Source organism: Salvia splendens, chromosome 3 (assembly GCF_004379255.2).
Source record: "Salvia splendens isolate huo1 chromosome 3, SspV2, whole genome shotgun sequence".
Lineage (NCBI taxonomy): Eukaryota > Viridiplantae > Streptophyta > Magnoliopsida > Lamiales > Lamiaceae > Salvia > Salvia splendens.
Window position 1 is genome coordinate 11,552,585 of NC_056034.1, and position 25,576 is coordinate 11,578,160.

The following is a 25,576-nucleotide window of genomic DNA, read 5'->3' on the forward strand; positions in this document are numbered from 1 at the left end:
CTAAAGACATAGTAGTAAATATAATACTAATACATATTTGTAATATAAAATCAAAATCGTACAGATACTATATGAGTATGTATTACATAAATATATTTGTTTGGAGTTAATAATAATTACATTTATTAATTAAAGCAATCCAACCAATTTGTGAAGTGTTACGAGGGATTAGTTAAATCAATTTAACAAATACGAGAAGTGCATAATTCTTAATTCATAACATCTCACAAATTGGCTAAATAATTTAACAAATCAATATATTTTTAATTAACTTTCAACAAGTATATTTTTGTAATACTTATATAGAATTATTTACAGGAAAGATTTTATCACTAGCATTAATTATTAAAATATATTGAATTATAAATATTATGATGAAACCCATAATATTATATGCATGAATTTTATATTATTAAGGATAAAGGGCATGTAAAATATATATAATTTTTATATTACGAATTGCTATTATAATATTCAATAATATGTTTACCTACTTAATATTCTATTTTTTTAACATGTGGAAATGCAATAAAATGCCTTTTGTAGCTTTGGGGACATTTTAGCTCAAAAAATTTGAAAAAGTGTAAAAGTATTTTAAATGTACACTGTGAAAAGTTAGAGATGTTTTATTATAATATTTTTTTAGAGCATTTACAGCGGTGGACTAGCCCACGCCCTAGCCTCTCGCCCATTGTGCGCGCTAGTCGATCGCTAGTCCAGTATTGCGTGGACGAGCGACCGGCTAGCCGATTTTTTAAATTTTTTTTCTATTCCCGTTTCATTTTTTTCTATATTTTTTTTCTCCAATTCATTTCGTTGTTTTTTTGGGATGGCTAGGGCATTGGCTGGGCTATTGATGGGCTATTACTTGGCTAGAGCATTGACTAAGCTATTGCTAGTCCATGATAATGTAACATGAGGAGTTTTAGGCTAGGCTATTGCTAGTCTACACCATTGTGGATGGTCTTATAGGAACAATGAATGTGCATGTAGAAATAATTTGATTCGGTTGATTTAATTTATACTTATAATATTTTCATTATAAAATATCCCACCATATCATATCATATCAATTCAAATTAAAATTATTTAAAATTATTCAAATTAAAATAGATTTAAAACATCCCAAAATTAGTCTCATGCATTAAGAAATAAAGATTTTTTGATTCTCCACATTATGTATGTTATCTTTTTGTCATAGAAAATATATTTTGATTTATATTTAATAGTTCCATACAAAATAAATGATTAACCCCATTTTAATATGATTAATGAGTTAAATTAATGGACTAAAACATATTTTTCTGTGAATATGTGTAGAACCAAATAATTTTTTTGTGCAAAATTTTGAATTTTAAAATGCGTTTAACTGTTAATTTTTATGAATAGTTAAATATAGATCAATAAATTATTTAAAGACTAGAAATTAACACAGTGAATATGTAAGAATAAATTTTTTTGAGCAAATCTGTGTTTAGCATATGAAATATCCTCATTTGTTGTGTATATCCAAGTTTTAAAATTGTTTAACAAAAGATAAATGCACCGAAAACCCTAATATATTGCCTATTTCACTACATTACGATTTGCCTCACAAGGAAAGAAGAAAGCGATAGAAAAGAGTAAAATTTCTCTCTGATAAATACTCATCTCACACTACTGGAGCTGTCCAATTTCCTCTTTCTACAAAATTTGCATATATGCGCGAATAATTTTATCTTTTCTGTATAGTTAAACGCCCAAAATTAGAGTAGCAGCTGAAGATTTCGAAGATGGCTGCGGAGCCTTCGACGGCGGCGTCAAGCGGTAGATCTGGCGGCGGCGGGGCATCGGCGGACTCGTACATCGGCAGTTTGATAAGTTTGACTTCGAAGAGCGAGATCAGATACGAAGGTATACTGTACAACATCAACACAGAGGAGTCCAGCATCGGCCTACGCAACGGTGAGTGCAAATCGAGCAGTTATTATCTGTATAGAAATGGTCAAACTCTTTAATTTTCTATGTGTTTGTTTCCCGAATTCTTATTCACCAGTGGTTTGGATTCGGCTTAATCGTTTTTTGTTTTAAGTTTCAATCGCTGTATTGTTCGTTCGTTTAATTTTCGTAATTTTTATAATTTTGTGTGCCACATATTCAGTAGCATATTTGGGTTAGGGTTTCCACTGCATTTCTCTATTATAATATTTTTTTCCCGAAAGAGCTTGCTTTTGTTAGATGTGTTCAATGTCAATTGATGTTCATCGCATCTTAGCTTATTACTCATGTTTCTCTAATTATTGCCTATAATGAGTATTCGGTATCGTCAAATAGTGAATATGTTGTCAATAGGACTTTGATGCACTAACTTGTCTAACCTTTCATTCTTGTGTGCATATAACCAATTATTTTGTGTTCTGCTTTCACGAAATGTGTATTTTTGAGATACTTGTCAGAAATCAAGGATGCTTTATGTTTCGAACTAGAAAATCACTAACTTTTGTGTGAAACCAAGATCGTTTTCAATTGATAATGGTGTTCTTGTTTGTTACTTTTAGAATGGTTTTTATTATTTCGGCTGATTGGTTCACCCCATAGTAATTTTCATGTTGGGCTTCATTTACATGGCTGTTAGATGAGAAATGTAATGTACTTGAACTTGTTTATTGGTTGTTATTCTTCATGTAGAATTAATTGATTATCTTAATATGTAATTTGTTTCAGTGAGATCATTTGGAACTGAAGGACGGAAAAAGGATGGACCCCAAGTCCCTCCTGGCGACAAAATTTATGAATACATACTGTTTAGAGGAACTGATATTAAGGTACTATTTGATTTGATGCTTGTTTGTCTCTTCAGGATGTCAGTGCTCAGCAAAACCTTTGTTCATGTTGATTGCTTTCCTAATTTATATTGTATCAACCTTTAGTTTCACAGATTTTGTCAACACTCATTTTTATTTATGTTCTTATCCATTCTTATGCTGCATGTGGCATTGGCATTTCCTCATTCAATTCATATCAGACCCAAGTTTTTAATACTTGTCTATTTTCCACAGGATTTGCAGGTCAAAGCTTCCCCTCCTCCAGTTCAGACCACACCACCCATCAATAGTGATCCTGCAATTATTCAGGCAAGTAGTAATGCAGATTCTGTCATAATATGATGCATGAAATAATTTAATCTGACAATCTGAGTTCTGATGCAGTCACATTATCAACGTCCGGCAGCCCCACCTACAAGCTTGCCTACAGGTCCTCCTGGGTCTTTAGCAGACCTTGGTCCTCATTCTGCTCCAATGGGACTCCCTGGGCCAAATTTCCAAACTGGTCCGCCTTCATATCAACCTGGAGGGAACTTGAATTCTTGGGGCCCAACTCCACCAAATGCAAATGGTAGTGGCTTACCTATGCCAATGTATTGGCAGGGATTCTATGGTGCACCTAATGTTCTTCCACAACTACCTCAACAGTCCTTGCTTCGGCCTCCTCTTGGCATGTCAATTACTCCACCCATGCAACAGATGCAGTTTTCTGGCTTCAATTCATCTTTACCAACGGCTGCATCTAGCCTGCCGAGTTCTAGTTTGCCTGATCATCATTCTTCGATTATTCCTAACAGCACTAGTTCTTCTAGTTTACCATCTAGTAGTTTTCCTGCTTCAACTTTGACTTTGAATCTGCCCCCTATGCAACCTGTTTCTTCATCTGAAATAATGACCAATCTGCTGCCAAGCAAGGCTCCAGTTTCTACCATCCCTTCATCAATGCAGAGTTCTGGATTGCTATCTTTAGCTCCATTTTCAGTTCCTGATAATGCAGGAACATCTTCCATCACTAGCAAGAGCATAGGACATGTCCCAACAGCCGTGCCCCAGCAGACCCTATCTCAGCCTGTAACATCTAATGTTGGGACATCTGGTTCTGGTCTTACAGAAACTCCAATGCCTTCTTTAATAACCCCAGGGCATCTGCTACAGTCTGGACCATCTACTGCTTCTGCACCTCAATCTTTACAAACAACACATAAGGATGTGGAAGTAGTCCAAGTGTCATCAAAGCCTGTGAAAGAACCATCAGCTCCTGTGGCAGCGGAAGCTCAACCACCTATATTACCATTGCCACCAAATGCTCGTGCACACAAGGTTATCTTCTTTTTCCTTTACATCACATGCACTTATTCTTCTAGAATGTTCGCAATTCAACAGGAATTCCATATTTTAAGACTTAAGCCATGTTAAATGTAAGAGAGATGAGTTTGGAACCAAAGTGAAAATAATTCGAGAGTCGACTGGTGTTGGGAAGTGGATCAGAATGGTTTTTTAGAGTGGGTTGGGGGGGGGGATTATTAGTTTAACATGGATACTCTAACCCTGTTATTAGACTTTATGAGCTAATGATCTTCTTGTTGTCCCTTAGCCCAATGGAGGCCCTTATTACACGCGTAACAATTACAGAGGCCGTGGTGGTCCTGGTGGAAGAGGATCTGGGGTAAGATCTTTGTCTCTATATTATTGCACATCGTGGGTTTCCTGCATGTGTATATAGCCAGACATAGTTATACATCAATTTTTTCTATGCATGGCTGGTTACTGGATTTCCTTTGTAAAATGTTATCCAAATTGTTTATGGAGCTTTAACTTTGCCTTGCAGAATCAGCGACCAATTATGAAATTTACTGAAGATTTTGATTTTATGGCAATGAATGAGAAATTCAATAAGGACGAAGTTTGGGGTCATCTGGGAAAAGGTAATAGATCCAATGATAATGAAGGAAATGGTAGTGGCAGTGATGAGGAAGATCGAGAGGATGAGGATAATGTTGAACTGCCTAATGTTGAAGTGAAGGTTGTTAATATAGTCAATGCTTAACTTGATGCCCAGCAATTCAAAAAAGATTTCATGCTAATGCTGAATTATGTCTCTTGTTGTTGCAGCCTATTTACAATAAGGATGACTTCTTCGACTCCCTTTCTTCCAATGCTTTGAACAATGATGGAAGGACAAGATACTCGGAGCAAATAAAGTTAGACACAGAGGTATGCCCCACCCTTGTACACCAATCTCCTAGTTTCTGCTTAATGAGATTGCTCATGGTGATTTTATCGCTGTGCACAGACATTTGGAGAATATTCAAGGTATCGAGGTGGTAGAGGAGGCCGGGGACCATATCGTGGTGGCGGTCGTTATCGTGGGTCGTCCTATGGAAGAGGAGGTTATGGTGGTTATGGATATGTAAATAGGGGACGTGGACGCGGGCGTGGCATGCCCCAGTGACTGGGATCAGCGTATAAACTTTCATGTAATGTGTTTGTATCTTGATTGTGATTTGAGTATTAAACTTAGGGTATGGGACAGGAGTCGTTGATCTTCCTCTTATATTCAATTTCCCTTTTTCATCAACGTGAAGTTGAAGTAGAGGCTCCGAGTTGAGTGAGCCTTGTAGAGGAGGTGAAGTTGCTGATATTTTGTTTTTCGAAGATGTACTTGAACTGCAAGGTAATGAAGACTTCAAGTGGATTCTCTTCGGTGTTGAGAGCATCCGCAGCGGTGGCGGTTGGCGCCACCGCCGTCCGTGCCAGCGGCAAGGCGAAGGACCGCCACCGCTGCAACCGCGCCGCTGGCACGGCGCTGCTCGATGTATCGAGCACGTCCGTGCCAGCGGACGCACACGTGGCGGTCTCCCATTCGCCAACGGCATAGCCGTTGGTTTCAAACATTTTTTTATTTATTTTTTAAAAAATCGGATTTTTATTAAAAAAAATCGATAAAAAATAAAAAAAAAAATTTTTCACTTCCTCAAAAAATTATATCCGTTTATAACCGTTTTTCCCCACTTTTTAATTTTTTTTTATTTTTTTACCCCAAAAATACACACTTTCATCTATAAATACCCCCAATTTCACTCCAAAAAATTCACACTTTCACTACACAATTCTCATCATCAATCTCTCATATCCATTTTCATCTTCCTCTCACACCCTACAACACCACTATGTCCGGTAACGACGACAACCCAAGCGGCTCTCACGGTTGGAACCCCGAATGGTTCGGTTCGCAACCGTTTCATAGTCCGGAAACGGTTGCGAACCGAACCATGATATTGGGTCTCCAAAAACAATTGGGGTTGGTGCCGCCGGATGCGTAGTCTTCCTCGGGTTATATTAGCCAATAATTATGTAATTTTTAATTTTTAGGAGTTTAATTATGTAATTTTTAATTTTTAGTATTTTAATTATGTAATTTTTAATTTTTAGGATTTTAATTATGTCTTTTTATTTTATTTGTAATTTGTTATTTTTATTGTGGTTTTTTTAATGAATTTTAGTATTATGAAAATGTTTTTGTGTAATTGAATTTTATATTAATTGTGCTCGTCCTTGCGGAAGAGCACAGTTGTGGGTGTTGTGCTCTTGCCAGAGAGCAGGCATGAATAGTACCGCCCGGGCCCACAACCGTGCCGCTGGCAAGAGCACGGTTGTGGATGCTCTGACTATTGATTGATTCAATCATTCGAAATAAATCTTTGGCAAAACACCTTTTAAGGCTATCCATAACGCTGTTGCTATACCGTTCATTAAACTACTATTTGCGGGTCTCGGGCCCCACTGTACTTTTTAATTTCATTTCTTAACTATGGAACGGAACCTGCAACTCTCCGTGCCTTATCCGTCCCTTAATCGTTCGCTAAATTACTATTCATTCAATTTCATTTTTTAATTTTATTTCCAACCAAATTTAATTAAAAAGAACACACTTCATTAAATAAAATAAACTTACAACATAAAATTTGTAAAAAAAACATAATTTAATAATTTCTTAAAAAATAAAAGTACACAATTTAATAATTTCATCCGCCAAAGTTTGCCAAAATGTGCTCAATTAGATCCTCTTGGAGTTGGGTGTGAGCGCTAGAGTCGTGTGTCCTTGCACGAATAGATAACCGTTCTTGTATAGACGGATGCGCTCCACTTCGAGGCGGACTACTTGCGGTTGAGCTTCCGAGGGATTCGGGGTCGAACCAATTTCCCGCCTCGGGTCCTTCGTCTTGGACAATCATGTTGTACAAGATTATGCACGTATACATGATGTCGACCATGCTCTCCATGAACTACGTACGAGCCGGGGCTTTGATGATGTTGAAGCGCGCTTGGAGAACCCCGAACGCCCTCTCCACATCCTTGCGAGCAGCCTCCTGCTTCTGCGCAAAAAGAGTCTGCTTTGGGTTCGCACGCCTGCTGCACGTCTTCACGAAGGTAGACCACTTCGGGTAGATGCCGTCGGCGGGATAGTACCCCATTTTATAAAGCCGGTTGTAGGCGACGAAGTTGATGGCCGGCGCTTTACCATCCAAAACTTCGGTAAAGAGGTCGGATTGGTAGAGCACGTTTACGTCGTTGTTCGACCCGGGGACCCCGAAGTACGCGTGCCAGATCCAAAGCCGGTAGTCGGCAACTGCCTCGAGTATAACGGTTGGGTGGGTGCCTTTGTGGCCGCTCGTGTAGGACCCCCTCCACGCCACCGGGCAATTCTTCCATTGCCAGTGCATGCAATCGACGCTGCCGAGCATCCCGGGGAATCCGTGCACTGTTTCGTGAAGGTCGAGCAGGAACTGACAATCGGTCGTGCTTGGCCTCCGGAGAAATTCGTCGGTGAAGGCTGCCCGGACGCCTTTGCAGAATTTGAGCAAGCACATTCGCCCAGTTGTGTCTCCGATGTGGAGGTATTCGTCGAACATGTCGGCCGTTTGTCCAGTCGCAAGCTGACGGATTGCTGCAGTACATTTCTGCAGCGTCGTGTGGCTGGGACGGCCGACCGCGTCGAACCATTCCTGGAAGAACTCTTCCCGGGCTGCCAAAGTATTCGCGATGTGGAGAAATAGCGGTTTCCCCATGCAGAAATGGCGACGGAAGTACGTGTGTCCCCAAACTGGGTTATCGCAGAAGTAATCGCGTACTAACCTTGCGGCGGCTTCCTCCCGGTTACGATGGATGTACGTACGGGAGCGTCGCTGGGGCGGCACGGCTTCCTCCGCCTCCCGTCGTCGATCTTCTTCAAGTGATTGTTCCATTATTTGACGCATTTGTTCAAAAGGATCCATTAGTTTGATTAAATTTGGGAGAAGAAAAACAGAGTTGATTTGAGATGAAAATTGGGGTGGAAATAGAGAGGATTTGAGAGGAATAGATGTGTGTTTGTGAGTGATATGAGTATGAAATAGGAGTATTTTATAGAGTAAAGAAATAAAAAAAACTGAAAAACGGCTATAAAAACGGTAACATTACCGTTGTAAATTTTTTTTATTTAAATTCGATTTTTTTTAAAAAAATGAATTATTGCGTCATCGTAACGAAACCCACTCGCGGGTCAGCGAGTGGGCGACACGCATGGCCTGGGAGCTCGCCACGTCGCCTCGGCGCGTGGCGAGACGTCGCGTGCCGCGTCTCGGGACTGGCTGGGGACGAAACGGCCTGCTGCAACGCGTTTCTCCGCGGTTTCGTTTCTCCGTCACGGAACGTGGTCCGGTTGCGCCACGCGTTGTGGATGCTCTAAGTCCTTATACTTTGATTGTTTATTTCAATAGATCCTTGTACAAATTTTCCATTTTAATAAGTCCTTTATTTTTGTTCCTTTATTTAATTAAAGTTTGAATATTAATTAATTTAATATTCGGTTCCAATAATATAAATCTGTGAAATTCTTTTAAAGTTTAGAAATTTTTTAGGTTTTATTTTTGTTTTTATCTTTTTTTAATATTTATGTTATGTTACATTTTTCAATTAGGATATTAGGTGGAATATATTTAAATAATAAATATATGATGTGTTATTTTATAACGGAAAAGTTAACGGTTCTATTAAATAAGGATTGAAATATATCGAATATAAAAGTATAAGGACTTATTAAAACAGAAAAATTGTATAAGGACTTAAAGATGTGTTTTGCCTAAATCTTTTCGTGTGCCATATATATATAGCATGATAATGAAAATAAATTAAGATTTGAAATATCGATTTGATGTATTTTGCTGTGAAAGGACCAACTCATCACTCTGAAGATAAGATTTTTTTTTTCTAATTAATAGAGAAATCAAGTCATGGCATTGACACAATTAATTACTTCCCACCGTTTGTGAAATGTTGTCCACTTTTGCCATTATGATCCGTGCATGAAATGTTGTTCACTTTGTTTTTTTACCATTTTTTGGTAAATGAAACTCACTTTTCCCTAATTCATTATATTCACATTCTATTATAAAAGTAATATATAAATGTGGAACTTACATTTTACTAATTTTTTCATTCACATTTCTTTACATTTTTTTAAAATCTACCAGGTTAAATGTGAACAATATTTCAAGGATGGAGTACTTTAACTGTAGTAATTGCAGTATAAGTATATCCTCAACCACAATAAAAATTTGATGCCGACAACTCCAGAACATTTGTAACGGCACCAACAACGTTGTCGATTTGTGTGTGTTACTACTTTGTTTCGGTTTGATGTACTACAATCATAAAACCAAAATTAGTAAACTGAAATTCATGGATGGTTATTCTTTTTGTTTAAACAATCTGAGTTAATAGTTATTTGGCGATCCACACTGCTTCACTAAAATAGCAGAAGGATACTCCAAAAAAAGTAGGACCCCAATAATAAAGATGCTTCTTTTTCCTAATAACCATGTACCCTACTTAAAAAGTTGGCATTGTTACTTAAAATTGAGGCCACATTATCATTATTGCGTCGGTGGCTCACTGTTTCTCATCACTAGACACTACCACTATGGCCAAGAAAGTGCTCTGAAAATCAAGGTTACTTTGAGGCCATGGCCGCAGCTTTTACTTCTTCATTTCCTGTCCTGTTCTTTGCAAGATTTTCAGCTTGTCTAGTTGCACTGCTTGTAGTAATATGGGCTCTTCACTTCAAGGATAGCTTCATTCCTCAGTCCCCAATCCAAGAAGAACACATTTACGCTGTAAAAAATGAACCCGTTTTTCTATTTTCTTGATCTATGGTTTTTCTTGAATGGAAGGTGCATGCATGTTTACATTGAATTTCTGTGGATTTTTTTGTGAGCAGGTTATGCACCCTTTGTTAATGGTGATTGGCTTCATCCTCATCAGTGGAGAAGGTAGATTTTTCCCCCTTTCTGAAAAAGTGGGAAATTGGGGAAAAGGGACAAGTATTCAAAGACTAAACAAAATTTGTGCCAAACTGGGGAGGAAAATTCTGATTGGTTTCGAATTGGGCTTTTTTTAATAAAATAACTTTGTTATATTGTGGTTGTTTCAGCCATTTTGGTGTACAAATGGTTGCCTGGTTCAAGAAATTTGAAGAAATTAGTGCATCTCTGCCTCCAAGGTGTGGCTTTGGCTTGTGGGATTTTTGGGATTTGGACAAAATTTCAAGGCCAAGATGGAATTGTTGCTAATTTTTACAGTTTACATTCATGGATGGGAATAGTCTGTATGTGCCTGTTTGGGGCTCAGGTTTGTTATAGCTATATCCTTTTTAGACAGCATTGGTTGCATAAATGTTAGATTTTGTGAGTGATGAAATTAAGAAACTGATATTCCCATCATCTCATTGACTCTACACAGAGTGAAACACACTTGCTAAGGCTAATTTCACATAGATGCTACGCACGGTGAAATACACGCGCATTAGTGCCTATAGGGCGAGTTTTCGCTTAGTGAAATGCAAGCACTCTAGTGCTTAGTGGAAGGCGAGTTTCACATAGATGCTACACATGGTGAAATATACGGGATTTAGTGCATAGTAGATAGAACATGGGGTGAGTTTCACATAGATGCTACGCGTAATGAAATATACGAGCACTAACGCACAGTAGATACTAGTTAGTATTTAAAGAGTGTAGCATCTAAAACACTTTCCACATTTATCATGAAATTGAGTGATTCTCTCCACATAATGGTGCAGTGGTTGTTTGGATTCATGAGCTTTTGGCACAAGGGCGAGGTGCGAATGACAAGGCTAAATGTACTTCCTTGGCATGTCTTCCTAGGTTTGTACACATGGTTTAGCAGTGGTAACAGCTGAGACAGGGCTTCTTGAGAAGCTCACTTTCTTGCAAACCTTGGGAAACGTGTCTAACCGTTGCCCGGAGACGGCGGTCGTCAACGGTTTAGGGCTCAGTTTGGCCCTGCTGAGCAGTGTTGTGATTGTAGCAGCGGTTACACCACCAATGCGCCAAACTTCAGACAGGAAGCTTTCTTCTTTCTAGCTGAAAAGAGTTTTGTTACATTGTACATATTGATATACTACATGCTTTGTAATGTGAAGTGCTACTTCTAAAACAGTCTTTACTTTTGTGTCACTTTGCATTATTGTCTAGTTGAGTTATGTAGTTTTGCAAATTTGTAATGGAGGATCTTATGTGATTAGGGAAACCTGGAGTTAATAAGGCCATCTGCAACGCTGTCTCTTATCCGTCCCTTGACCGTCTCTTAAATTACTATTCTTGGGCCCCACAGTACTTTTTACTCCATCTCTTAACTAAGGGACTGAACCTGCAACCCTCCATCTCCTATCCGTCTCTTAACCATCTCATAAATTACTATTCATTCATTTTCATTTATTATTTTTATTTTCAACAAATTCAATTAATAAAAACACATTTCATTAAATAAAATAAAGTAACAACATAAAATTCATAAAAAAATAAAAAAACATAATTAAAAATCCTAAAAAAATGAAAAAAACATAATTTAATTTCTTCCGCTCACTCTCACTAAATTCAAAATCTTTAAAGCTCAAAGAAGCAGAAGAACGGCGATGATGTGCGTCTACCGGTTGCCAAATTTTGCACAGATCATCTTGGAGTTGGACGTGGGCGGTAGAGTCACATGTCCTTGCTCGAATAGACAACCGTTCTTGTATAAAAGAGTTGATTTGAGATGAAAATTGGAGTGGAAAGAAATGATTTGAGAAGAATAGATGTGTGTTTGTGTGTAAAATGAGGATGAAATACGAGTATTTACAGAGTAAAAAAATATAAAAAAAAATTGGGAAAATGGTCGAAAAATGGTAATATTACCGTTTTCGAATTTTAATTTTTTTATTAAATAAATCATTTTTTATTAAATAAAAAAATAATTTATTGCATCAGCGTGACGAAACCCACTTGCGGGCCGGCAAGTGGGCGTCACGCATCGCGCCGGAGAGCGCCACGTCGCGCGCGCGCGTGGCGAGACAGCTCGCGCGCTGTCTCGGCGGGCTGGGGACGAGACGGGACGCTGCAACGCGTCCCGCGCCCGTCTCGTCACGGAGGGACGGGATTCGAGCCACCCGCATAACGCGTTGCGGGTGGCCTAATAGAACTATTTTTTAGTTTCTGCGGTAAAATTTGTACAGTTGTTTTAAGTTTTAACAACCTTAAAAAACTCTGTGACATTTGTTGACCCAATTCCAGGACCACACACGGTTGTGGTCTAGATCATGATAATCATTCTTGGCCCAGATTCATCAGCCTGGACTTAATTTGAATTTGAAATTCAACTATTAATTTAAATTGGAAAATTCCGGAATATAGTTTATGTATTAAGTATCAATTTTTGAATAATTATAAATCAAAATTTTACAGTAACAGCATCCACATCCATGCTCTTAGGCAAGAGCATGGAGGTGGGTCCGGACCCATATTTATTCATTTTTTACTCTCTGCTATTCCGGAAGAGCACAACATCCACATCCATGCTCTTCAGCAAGAGCATGCTCAAGGGTCCCACAATTCTATTATTTAATTTAAATACTTTAATTACTAAAAATATTTCCACAATATTAAAATGTATTATAAATACATGAACTACTATTACAAATTAAAATAAAATAAAAATTACATAATTAAATCTTAAAAAATAAAAATTACATACTTAAAATCCTAAAAAATAAAAATTACGTAATTAAAATCCTACAAATTAAAAATTACATAATTAAATCCTAAAAAATACATCAGTGGAAATTTAAAGAAGACTACCCCGATGGCGGTATCCCCAATGTTTTTCGGAGAACTCGTATCATTGCGTGATGTGAATCAAGTTGCTCGGGAGTCATCCGAGACATATCAGTCATATTGGCTTGACCCAAAAGGGCCCACAACGAGTTGGTGGGGGGGGGTGGAGGTGGCACAAAGGGAGCGGAAGCTGGAGCTCGCGTTGTGGCTGGGGTCGCGACGCGACAACGGTTGGCCGTCGCCTGTTTCTTTCCTGGCGGCCGGCGTTGGGAACTGTTCGGGCCGGCGTCGGCGCTATCCAAGTGAGCTCCGGCAAGCTGGCTAGCCACCTCATCCTCACCGGCGTCAGATAGGGATACCAACCTCGACCGTTTACTGGAGGAGGATCCGACGCCTCCCTTATACTTCGGATGATGACACACCTCATGCCAAGCGTTGAGATGCTTGAATGGTTTGTACTGAATTGATTGGTAGGTCGACCTCGCTCGTGCCGCTCCCTGCCGACCGTTGTTCCTGGAGGTAATACCCCTGGGACTTTTGGATTCCACCAGGTAAGGCCGGTAGCCACCCGGAATATGCGAACCTTGGGTTTGAGGAGAGAGCGAGCAATCCGTATCCGGATTAGGGAATGGCGATGAGCTGAACCATTCGTGGTTCCATCCGCGGGAGTCGGGGGGTGATCGCCGGAGCCGGACATTTTTATGCAAGAGTGAAAGAGTGAGAATTTTGATGAGAATTGACAAGAGAATTGTTTTGTGTAGTGTAGTGTAAAAACTTTTGTGTGGAAATGGGGTATTTATAGAAGAAAATGTGAATTTTTGGGTAAAAATAATGAAAAATAAATTAAAAGTGGAGAAAACGGATATATTTTATTGGGAAGTGGGAGCATATTTTTTTTATTTAAAACTGATTTTTTTAATTTATTTCAATTTTTTTTTAAAAAAGAAAAATGCCAATGGCATTACCGTTGGCCAATAATACGCCGCCACGTCACCCTGCTCATCGGCACGGCAGTGCTCGATGCATCGAGCAGAGCCGTGCCGTGCCGTCGGCAAGAGCACAGCGACAAGCAGGGTGTTTGCCGCGCCTTCAGCACGGTGCCTGCTCGATGCAAAGAGCACCAACATAGGTGCTCTAATACAGTGGAAAATGACTCTGCCCATTATGCAGGCAACTAGTTAAGATGTGTATGGAGGTGTTAATTAAAACATTTAGGGCCTGTGAGAATATTAGTTCACAGGCCCAACTATACAACTCTTTAGGGACTCACGGGCCAATGGGCCGCTCTTTAAGACCTTACACCGCCAACCAAGATCGAGAGTATGATGTCAGTGATTTTAGAGCATTATCAATGGGAGCCGATCGCAAGAGCCGAGCGATTGGGTCCCCCATCGGCTCCCATTGTGGAGATTGAGCTGATGGCCACTCCCTTCCGCCTCCACCCCAAGGCCGATAAATCGGCCAGCCGATCTGCACCCCCCCTTCTAAATCTAATTCATCTTTTATCCACTATATATACCTCATTCCCCATCAATTCACATTCATTCCTCTCCAATTTTAATTCTCTCTTGTTTTTTTTTAATGTAGGATGTTTTATTTTTAATTTTATTTAAATTTGCTTCTCGTTGTATTCTTTTTCCCAATATTGTAATACGACGAAGAATTAATTTATTATGTATATTTTATTTTAAAATATTTCGACATTGATATTAAAAATAAATTAAAATAGTGATGATGTGGAAATGAGATGGACTCTAATTGCAGGGAGATAGGCTTCGAGATGGGCCTACTGACGTGGCAAGAGAAAATGGAGATAGGCCCTGAGATAGGCTCCAGAGATGGATGATAAACCTTCGATGGTCTATCGCCGGAAATCAAAGAGCACACGAAAGATAGAAGATGAACGGAACGATAAAAACCCTAGTTGAGGTTCTAGGGTGCGTTTTCACTTCAAGAAGAATGAGAATAAATTTATGTTTATTTCTCAATGAATGAAAATACTATAGAATTCTAAACCCTAAAACGTATCTTGCTAATCAAGCAAGATAATTAAATAAAATGCTTACAAAAGATATGGAAAATAAATAAGGATAACTAACTAAACTAAAAGATACTGAATCAAATAAAATCAAGGTATATTGAAGATGATCATCGGCGAGATTTGCTAAATCGAGGACCCTATCAATAGACCACCAATGCTAATGCCCTTAGAGCATCAGCAATGGCATCCGTCCCGGCGAAATTCGGACCGGCGTGCCGGAATTCCACGGCGGACGTCCGCCATTGTGCATGGTATGCACAGATACAGAATTCCGCCGAGGACACCGCAGTTCCGCGGCGTTACGCGAAATTCCGTCGTGACGGGCGTGCGGACGTCCGCCATTGCATTGACTCCCACGGACGTCCGCGCGAAATTCCCGTTTATTGCATTAATTTTTTTTAAAAATTTCTATATATACGGCTCGTTGAACTGCATTTCATTCGTACCACTTGTTTTAACAAGTATCTCTCTCTACATTTCTTTTATATATCTGAAATGGCTGGTAGTGGTAGTGGTGGGCATTATGAACACATGATGCGTCTGATTCATGCACGTGTGCGGGAATCAGCGGAGAGGGAGGAACAAGCGGCCTTGGCGCCGGCGGTACCTCGACCCATCCATCGTCGAACTATAATACCCCGGGACCACCTCGCTGCCCACGCTCGGTTGTATGAGGATTACTTTGCGCCGGAGCCACGGTTTGGGGAGAACCTGTTCCGGCGACGGTTTAGGATGCATCGTCCGCTCTTTCTGCGTATCCTGGGCGCTTTGGAGCGTCGATACGAGTATTTCAGGGTGCGGGAGGATGCGGCTGGTAAACCCGGCCACACGCCGATTCAGCCACACGCTGATTCAGAAGTGCACTGTCCCAATCAGGCAGCTGGCATACGGAGGCGCGACCGACATGTTCGACGAGTACCTCCACATCGGCGACACGATTGCCCGCGATTTCCTGAAGTATTTTTGTCAGGGCGTTAGGGAGATATTCAAGGATAGATATCTTCGGAGGCCTACCCCCAAAGATTGTCAGGCTCTGCTGGATATGCACGGGAATCAGCACGGGTTTCTGGGGATGTTAGGCAGCATAGATTGTATGCACTAGGAATGGAAGAACTGCTCCGATGCCTGGAAATGGATGTACACTACTGGTTTCAAGGCCAAGAATCTCACGATGATCCTTGAAGCGGTAGCTGACTACCGGCTGTGGATTTGGCATTCCTATTTTGGAGTAGCCAGGTCTAACAACGACATCAACGTCCTCCAGTTGTCGCCCTTTTTCAACGAGCAGTGTATGGGCGTTGGTCCGGCCGTTAACTTCGTCGCCAACGGTAACCAGCACAATATGGGCTATTATTTGGTGGATGGGATATACCCTATGTGGCCCGTCTTTGTGAAGTCGATCAGATGCCCAGCAGATAAAAAGAAGATATATTTTGCAGGTCTCTAGGAGGCAGCGCGCAAAGATGTGGAGCGAGCATTTGGTGTGCTCCAGACTCGATGGACGACAGTGAAGGGTCCAACACGGCTGTGGTATGTTGACAGCATCGCCGACATCACGTACGCATGTATTATCATGCACACCATGATTGTCGAAGATGAAGGTCCAGTACTGATTGATTGGACCAATGATGATGCTGGTGCTGCGGGTCCAAGCCACGGCGTGGCCACTAGCAATGTACGCATGGGGATACCCCATGACGATGTCGATCGAGTGCGTGCATTTACCGGCATGCGCCAAAGACAAGCCTATGTTCGGCTCCAGAACGATATTATTGAAGAAGTATGGCAGCGGAGGGGTCGTCGTTGATGTAGTTTTTAATTATTGAAATGTTTTTTTTTAATTTGGTGATATGTACTTTTCTTTTTTTTTATTTAATGGAATTTTTTCCCTATTTGTGTCGAAATTTTAATTTCGTAAATTGTTTAATTCTGGAAATTGTTTAATTTGTGAATTTGTGGTTTTTTAATTGTGGGAAGTCCTTCAGGATGTCCGCCACTGTGCAGTGGGAAGTCCTTATGACGTGACAGTGCAGTGGGAAGTCCGTATGACGTGGTAAGAGGTGTTTTTAGAAATTCCGCGGGGAATTCCGCACCACCGCTGATGCTCTTAGTGAATTAGATCCTAGGCGGTGAGGTAGATGCGACATAATGATTGTCTCTGGCAATGAAAGTGAATTCTAATCCCAACCACATTGGGTTTGGCACCAAGCGTTTATAGCCGGCAATGGGTTTGGTGGACTCCGACCTGACTTGAATTATGGGATGGCCACGTTCAGAAAACAGATATACGGTATATACCTTATAAGTTACTCCATTCGTCCACCAAATGTTGTCTACTTTTGTCTTTTTAGTCCGTCCATAAAATATTGTCCACTTTGTTTTTTTTCTTTTTTGATAAGTGGACCTCCACTTTCCACTAACTCATTATACACTCACATTTTAATATAAAACTAATATATAAAAATGAAACTCACGTTCCATTAACCTTTTCAAATACATTTCGTCACATTTATAGAGAATACTTACAAATGCAGCCAAAAAAATGAGCCACATATTATTAGCTAAATTTTGTTGTAATCTACTTATGTTATGGAATATGGATAAATCAATCCATATGCACCAATCCAATCACACAAAGCCACCAATTAAATTCCAATATTACATTTTTCAACCTACTGAAATTTAACTCCTCATTTTCTTTAAATCCAACAAATTCTACTTTTGTATCTTTCTCATGACTCGTAATTAGCATATTTTGTTTCATGTTTAGAAACTAAATTTTCATACACGAGAGGAGAGCAGTCTCACTAATTTGAGGTGTTGCCAACTTGAAGAATAAAATCCCCTGGTCGGCCGCCTTATTTATGACAATCCAAAAAAGACATTTTTTTAGTTGTAAGTTGTAACTAACAAGTAACAACAATTTCTCAATGAAACTGCTGGAGCTGTTTCAGACAAGTCGCTTAATTCTTGTCCAAGATCACCTCTTTCATTTACTGTTGTCATTGTCAGTCATTTATTTGCCACTTTTATTATTTTATTTTCAGTTCTCATCAGGTTAGCTAATCAGACCCACCACATGTTTGTAGAATTGCAATCCTCTTGGTCTTGGAGGATAATTGGCCACTCGAAAATTGGTGTCGATTGTGCTGCAAAATCCTATTTATCAGAAACTTTGTTTGCAAGCAAGTTTCTGCTTTTATCTCGTTTTTATGTGAAGATAATGCCATTGAGGAATAAAAATCCTGTCTTGTGTCATTTCATATCCTAGGAAAGGAAAAACCTTTTTTACTTGTGATTGTATGGATTCTTGGACTGAAGCATGAGATATGGGGTTGAAGGGAGATGAGGGAAAGCCTTCTGTTTTTATTAGTCTATGAGTGGAAAACACAGTATTTTCCATCAACAGTGCCTACATGATTGTCAGGTTAGGCTTTGTTGTTGCTGCTTCTATTGCAGCATATGCAGTTAAGCAGGTTAGTGTCAAGAACTCGAGGCCACCGGACAATTCTAAGAAGCGCCGAAGTATGCTTATAATTCTAGATTATGTGTTTGTTATGATTTTGTGTATATTGTAATGAACCAAAGGCAGATTCGTTTGTTGAGTGTGATTTTGCATGCGTAGTTTGTGTCATTCATTTTGAAATTTGGTTGCTTTGAGTAGCAGAAAGTGATGAAGCATCCCTTGACAAGTCTTGGAATGAAGGGGAAAAGAAGGAGCATGTTGTGTATTCAGACACAGATTTTAAAGAGGTGGTTATGGATATATGTGTACATGTGATTTCATGATTTTTTCGTTGTAAATTTGACATATTTGTAACGTATTTGAGACGCTGTAGGGCGAAGAGGAAGAAGAAGAGGATAAAGAGGAGGTGAAATTGATCAACAGTATTATAAATCCTGCTTTAAGCAGCCCTCCTGATTTTGAGGATGAGTATTTGCCAGAGTTTGATAGTCTTTTGTCTGGAGAGATTGATTTCATTGCCTACAGACAAGTATGACACGGCTGCTAATCTCAAGGCAGAGAAAGACAGGGTCTACGAGAGTGAGATGGCGAACAATGCCAGTGAGCTGGAGAGACTGCGTGATCTGGTGAAAGAGTTGGAGGAGAGGGAGGTGAAGCTCGAAGGGGAGCTGCTTGAGTACTATGGACTGAAGGAGCAAGAGTCGAGCATCTCTGAGCTGCAGAAGCAGCTCAAGATCAAGACAGTGGAGATTGACATGCTAAACATAACCATAAACTCTTTGCAGGCTGAGAGGAAGAAACTCCAAGAGGAGCTGTCTCAGGGAGTGGCTGCTCGGAAAGAGCTTGATATGGCGAGGAGGAAGATAAAGGAACTGCAGAAGCAGATTCAGCTTGAAGCCAACCAGACAAAAGGCCAGCTCTTGCTGCTGAAGCAGCAAGTTAGCAGCCTTCAAAGCAAGGAGCAGGAGAGTGCCGAAGTCGATAAGAAGCTTAAAGCTGTCAAGGAGTTGGAGGTCGAGGTGATGGAGCTTAAGAGGAAGAACAAAGAGCTTCAGCATGAAAAGAGGGAACTAATAGTTAAACTGGATTCTGCTGAATCCAAAGTTAGAACTCTTTCCAACATTACTGAGGTAATTGTTTTCTGCAAACTGCATAATTTTGTACAAGTATACTTTGCTAGCAGATTCTTGATATGATCTAGTTTTGACTGCTGTTTCAGACAGAAATGGTGGCCAAGGTGAGAGAAGAGGTGAATGAAATGAAGCATGCAAACGAGGACCTCGTTAAGCAAGTGGAAGGGCTTCAAATGAATAGGTTCAGTGAAGTTGAAGAGCTGGTGTATCTTCGTTGGGTGAACGCGCGTCTAAGGTTTGAGCTGCGCAACTACCAAACGCCTTCTGGGAAAGTATCAGCTCGAGATCTTAGTAAAAGTTTGAGCCCGAGATCCCAAGAGAAGGCTAAACAGCTCATGTTGGAGTATGCAGGATCAGAGCGTGGAGGAGGGGACACAGATATGGGGAGCAACTTCGACAATACCTCTGTTGACAGTGAGGATTTCGATAATATGTCTATTGATAGTTCCACGAGCAGATTCAGCAGTATAAGCAAGAAGCCTGGTTTGATCCAGAAGCTGAAGAGGTGGGGAAAGAGAGACGACTCAAGCGCTCTCTCCTCTCCTGCTCGATCTTTTGCAGGTGGATCACCGGGCAGGAGCCACAAACCTAGGGGGGCCCTTGAAGCTCTAATGCTAAGAAATGCAGGAGATGGCATTGCCATCACTAGCTTTCGAACTAGGGAGAACGATGAGTTCGATTCCCCTGAAACCACAAAACTGCCTCCTAGTGATTCACTTACAATGTAGCATCATCTTTCCATTTGATGCCCAAATCAGTCGAAGGAGTTCTAGACGAGAAGTACCCTGCATACAAGGACCGGCATAAGCTGGCATTGGAGAGAGAGAAACACATCAAAGAGAAAGCTCAGCAAGCAAGAGCTGTGAAATTCGGTGACCCTTTGAGGGTGGATAGTAAATCTGTTTCTCTGCCCCCAAAACTTGCTCTTATAAAAGAAAAACCTATTATCTCTGCAAGCTCAAATAATCAGTCTGGTGAGAGCAAAACCAATTCTCCGATAGTCAGCAAAATGCAGCTCGTGGAGATTGAGAAACGCCCTGCAAGGACTCCTCGACCACCCCCTAAGGCATCAGGAGGGGCCTCAGGTGACACTAATGTTCCAAGTCGGGCCCCAGGTGGTCCCCCTCCACCACCTCCCCCTCCGGGTGCACCTCCGCCTCCACCCCCACCCGGTGGGGCTCCTCTCCCTCCGCCTCCACCGGGAAGTCTGCCCCCAAGAGGAGGTGCAGGCGGTGATAAAGTTCACCGGGCTCCTGAGCTAGTTGAGTTCTACCAATCATTGATGAAACGTGAGGCGAAGAATACAAACGCCTTGATCTCTACATCATCAAACACCTCAGAAGCAAGAAGGAACATGATTGGGGAGATTGAGAACAGATCATCCTTCCTGCTAGCTGTATGCTAATCCTTAACTTATTTTCTTCAGTAATAATTTCATTTGCCTTTCTCAAAGCTAACAATGCAACAAATCTTGCAAACAGGTTAAAGCTGATGTGGAAACCCAAGGTGAATTTGTTCAGTCATTGGCTTCTGAAGTCAGAGCAGCCTCTTTTACAAACGTAGATGATTTGCTGGCATTTGTGAACTGGCTAGACGAGGAGCTCTCCTTCTTGGTAAAGTTTTGTTTTTGATGGAAATGATTTGAGGCTTTCATGCTTAAAAACTATTTTGTTAACTCTTTTGTGCTCATGTCTGTGCTAGGTTGATGAGCGCGCAGTCCTCAAGCACTTCGACTGGCCAGAGGGGAAAGCAGACGCGTTAAGAGAGGCAGCCTTCGAGTATCAGGACCTCAATAAACTGGAGAGGCACGTTGCAACATTCGCAGATGATGAGAATCTTCCTTGTGATGCTGCTCTGAAGAAGATGTATAAGTTGCTCGAAAAGTAAGTTCTCTTTAGCAAGGAGCTATTGGATAACAAAAATTCGATTCAAATGGTCAATCAAACTCTACAAAATAAATTTATTTCCAAACTGGAGAGGCACGTTGCAACATTCCAGTGGACTGGCTTCTTGATTCCGGAGTAGTAGGCAAGGTATGTAATCTTACAAAACACCATGCAACAAGCAGTGATAAATTCAAGTTCATTAGCATGTTTTTTCATGATAAATAACACAAATCACCATTCATCTATGCAGATCAAGCTGTCATCTGTTCAGCTAGCACGAAAATACATGAAGCGCGTTGCAACAGAGCTCGATGCAATGAATGAACCAGAGAAAGAGCCTACCAAGGAATTCTTGCTCCTACAAGGAGTCCGGTTTGCTTTCAGAGTGCATCAGGTACACACACCTCTCCGCAATTTTATTCACTACAGAAAAATGAAAGTAGTCCAAAAATATGAAATTTGAGCTCATGACCTTTTAAATAACTCTTTCAGTTGGCGGGAGGGTTCGATGCAGAGAGCATGAAGGCTTTTGAAGAGCTGAGAAGCCGCGCTAAGACCATCCACAACGCGTCTCGCGCCGGGCTCGCGTCTCGTCTCGGAGAGACGAGACCCCCGCGAGACGCATTGCAGCGCCCATCTCGTCTCTATCTCGCGCCCGTCTCGTCGCGTAGCTCGTCTCGGCGAGACACGAGACGAGATGGCTCGTCACGCGCTAGGGACACGTGGCACGTCCCCATGCGTGCGTGACGCCCACTCGCTGGCCCGCGAGTGGGCGTCGTCACTGATGACGCAATAATTCATTTTTTTTAAAAAAAAATCGATTTTTAATTAAATTTTTTTTTTCAAACGGTAATATTACCGTTAAATTTTTATTTTCATTTTTTAAATTTTTTAATTTTTTTACTCTATAAATAATTCTATTTCATACTCATTTCAAACACAAACACACATCTATTCCTCTCAAATCCTCTCTATCACTCCAATTTCCATCTTCAATCAACTCAAACAAATGGATCCTTTTGAGCAAATGCGTCAATTAATGGAACAATCACTCGAAGAAGATCGACGACGAGAGGCGGAGGAAGCCGCACCACCCCCACGACGCTCCCGGAAGTACATCAATCGGAACCGGAAGGAAGCCGCCGCACGGTTAGTACGCGACTACTTCTGCGATAACCCGATTTGGGGAGATACCTATTTCCGTCGCCGTTTCCGCATGCGGAAACCGCTATTTCTCCACATAGCGAATACTTTGGCGGCCAGGGAGGAGTTCTTCCGAGAAGGGTTCGACGCGGTCGGTCGTCCCAGCCACACGACGCTGCAGAAATGTAATGCAGCCATCCGACAGCTTGCGACTGGACAAACGGCCGACATATTCGACGAATACCTGCACATCGGAGACAGCACTGGGCGCTTGTGCTTGCTCAACTTCTGCAGAGGCGTCCGGGCAGCCTTCAGTGACGAATTTCTCCGGAGGCCAACCACGGAGGATTGTCAGTTCCTCCTCAACCTGCACGAACAAGTGCACGGATTCCCCGGGATGCTTGGCAGTGTCGATTGCATGCACTGGCAATGGAAGAATTGCCCGGTGGCTTGGAGGGGTTTCTACACGAGCGGCCACAAAGGCACCCACCCAACCGTTGTACTCGAGGCCGTTGCCGACTACCGACTTTGGATCTGGCACGCGTACTTCGGGGTCCCTGGCTCAAACAACGACGTAAACGTGCTCCAACAGTCCGACCTCTTTACCGAAGTTTTGGATGGTAAAGCGCCGGCCATCAACTTCGTCGCCAACAACCGGCGGTATAAAATGGGGTACTATCTCGCCGACGGCATCTACCCGAAGTGGCCGACCTTCGTGAAGACGTGCGGCAGGCCAGCGAACCCAAAGCAGGCTCTTTTTGCGCAGAAGCAGGAGGCTGCGCGCAAGGATGTGGAGAGGGTGTTCGGGGTTCTCCAAGCGCGCTTCAACATCATCAAAGCCCCGGCTCGTTCGTGGTTCATGGAGAGCATGGTCGACATCATGTATACGTGCATAATCTTGCACAACATGATTGTCCGAGACGAAGGACCCGATGCCGGAAATTGGTTCGACCCCGAATCCCCCGGAAGCTCAACCGCAAGTAGTCCGCCGCGAAGTGGAGCGCATCCATCTATACAAGAACGGTTGGCTATTCGGGCAAGGACACGCGACTCTAGCGCCCACACCCAACTCCAAGAGGATCTAATTGAGCACATTTGGGAAAATTTTGGCGGAGAAGATTAAATTATGTCATTTTTATTTTTTTAGAATTTTAATATGTCTTCGTTTTTTTAATGTTAAGTTGTAATGTTGTTTTAATTTTAATAAAGTGTGTTTGTTTAAATTGAATTGGGTTTTAAAAAAAATTTATAAATTAAATTGAATGAATAGTAATTAAGAGACGGTATAGAGACGGTTAAGAGACGGAGCGTTGCAGGTTCCGTCTCTTAGTTAAGAGATGGATGAAAAAAGGACAGTGGGGCCCTCAAATAGTGCTCAAATAATAGTTAAGAGACGGTTTAAGAGACAGCGTTGTGGATGGCCTAATACCACCACAGCAGAGAATAAACAAGAAGAATAAATCTACTTTTATTCTATATTTTTTTATAAAAACCTTTTTATAGTTGTACATTTTATCATCTGTAAGAACACAATTTTTTAACTTAGATCAGTTATATAAAGATTATAGCCTGTTTCATGCATATATGAAGAAGACTAAATAATACTCCCTCGTCCAGCAATAGGAGTTCCGTTTTTCCGTTTTGGGACGTCCGGGAATAGGAGTCCCGGTTCACTTACCATATTTAGAAAAATTAATTACCCTCCCCCAATTCTCAATTACACTCTCCCACTCTCTCAATTACACTGCCGTTTACTCCATCCTCTTCCTATTTGGAAACCTTAATCCACGCCGCTTTGACGAAGATTCACCGCCGCCACCGTCGCGATCTACCCCGGCGTCACGAAGATCGTCGTGAGGGGAGACAGCGTCGTCGATGTCTCAGGGACGGAATTCGAGCTCGATCTGTGGCGGTTCCACCTGCCGCCATCCACGCGCCCCGAGCTCGTGTCCGCCGCGTACGAGGACGGCAAGCTGGTGGTGACCGTGCCGAAGGGTGAGGACGAGGAAGACGGCGGCGGGGATTTGGGGAATCGGAGTAGCTTGTTCTTGTACAGTAACCTAATTTCCCCCCTCTTTCTCTTAGCTCCAATTTCAATTTCAAAGAAAACGTGATTCACTTATTTGGTGTTCGTGATTCAGACTCACTTATTTGGTGTTCGTGATTCACATTTGGTGTTCGTGATTCAGACTCAATTTCGTGATTCACTTATGTAATGGAAGACATTTTTTTATGTTGAGTGTTCTTATTAAATTCAGTTTCCCATTAATTGTGTCCATTTTTTTGGCAGCCTAAAATTAAATTCATGATGCATAAAATTAAATTCATGTTGCACCCCTTGATATGAAAAGGTGCTGCATTGTTGTAGGCAAAAAAAAAAGCAGCTGGTTGTATGCAAGCTAAAAAAAAGGGTTTAAAACAATTAAGGTGGGTCTCAAATTCCACTATCACACAACATTTATTACACACTTCAAAACTTTCTTAAAATCCGTGCCCTGGAGAAATGGGACTCCTTTTGCTAGACGGAGGGAGTATAAAACTACAACATGGTCACCATATATACTAAGATGTTACATTTGATTATTTTGCCGTGTCATTGAACAACTTGAATACAAAATCATATTCTGTCAACTATTGAAATATTTTATTCTATCTAAGTGGCGTCTAAAATAATGGAGTGAAAAATTCGAATAGGCAGAATTGATATGTTCTTCAAAAAACAAAACACATCCACAATAGTTTCTAATAAAAAAATACGGAGTAAAAAGGTAGGGGCAACGCTGCACGCCGTTTTCATGACGATGCACCCCAAGCATTTTTCAATTTTTTTATTCATTTAAATTTATAAATAGCATTATTCAATTTATACACAAAAGACTTTCGTTAAAAAGGCGTAAAAGGTTTTACGAAATATTAGTAAATTTAGGTTAGGTCACCTAGAGTTAATATTAA

At 41.1% G+C, this 25,576-nt stretch overlaps 1 protein-coding gene and 2 pseudogenes across 1 annotated transcript; all 3 read left to right on the forward strand.

The window, feature by feature from the left end:
• Positions 1 to 1,513: 1,513 nt before the first annotated feature.
• Positions 1,514 to 5,502, forward strand: LOC121794948 (protein decapping 5-like). The gene is made up of 9 exons (XM_042193363.1): positions 1,514 to 1,622; positions 1,732 to 1,944; positions 2,704 to 2,804; positions 3,039 to 3,113; positions 3,189 to 4,124; positions 4,399 to 4,470; positions 4,633 to 4,827; positions 4,917 to 5,018; positions 5,098 to 5,502. Exons 2-9 carry the CDS (start codon positions 1,773 to 1,775, stop codon positions 5,254 to 5,256), a joined length of 1,812 nt encoding a protein of 603 aa, XP_042049297.1. The 5' UTR covers positions 1,514 to 1,622; positions 1,732 to 1,772; the 3' UTR covers positions 5,257 to 5,502.
• Positions 5,503 to 9,678: 4,176 nt separating this feature from the next.
• LOC121793731 lies at positions 9,679 to 11,419 on the forward strand (annotated as a pseudogene).
• Positions 11,420 to 17,911: 6,492 nt separating this feature from the next.
• On the forward strand, positions 17,912 to 24,827 carry LOC121796563 (annotated as a pseudogene).
• The last annotated feature ends 749 nt before the right edge of the window (positions 24,828 to 25,576 follow it).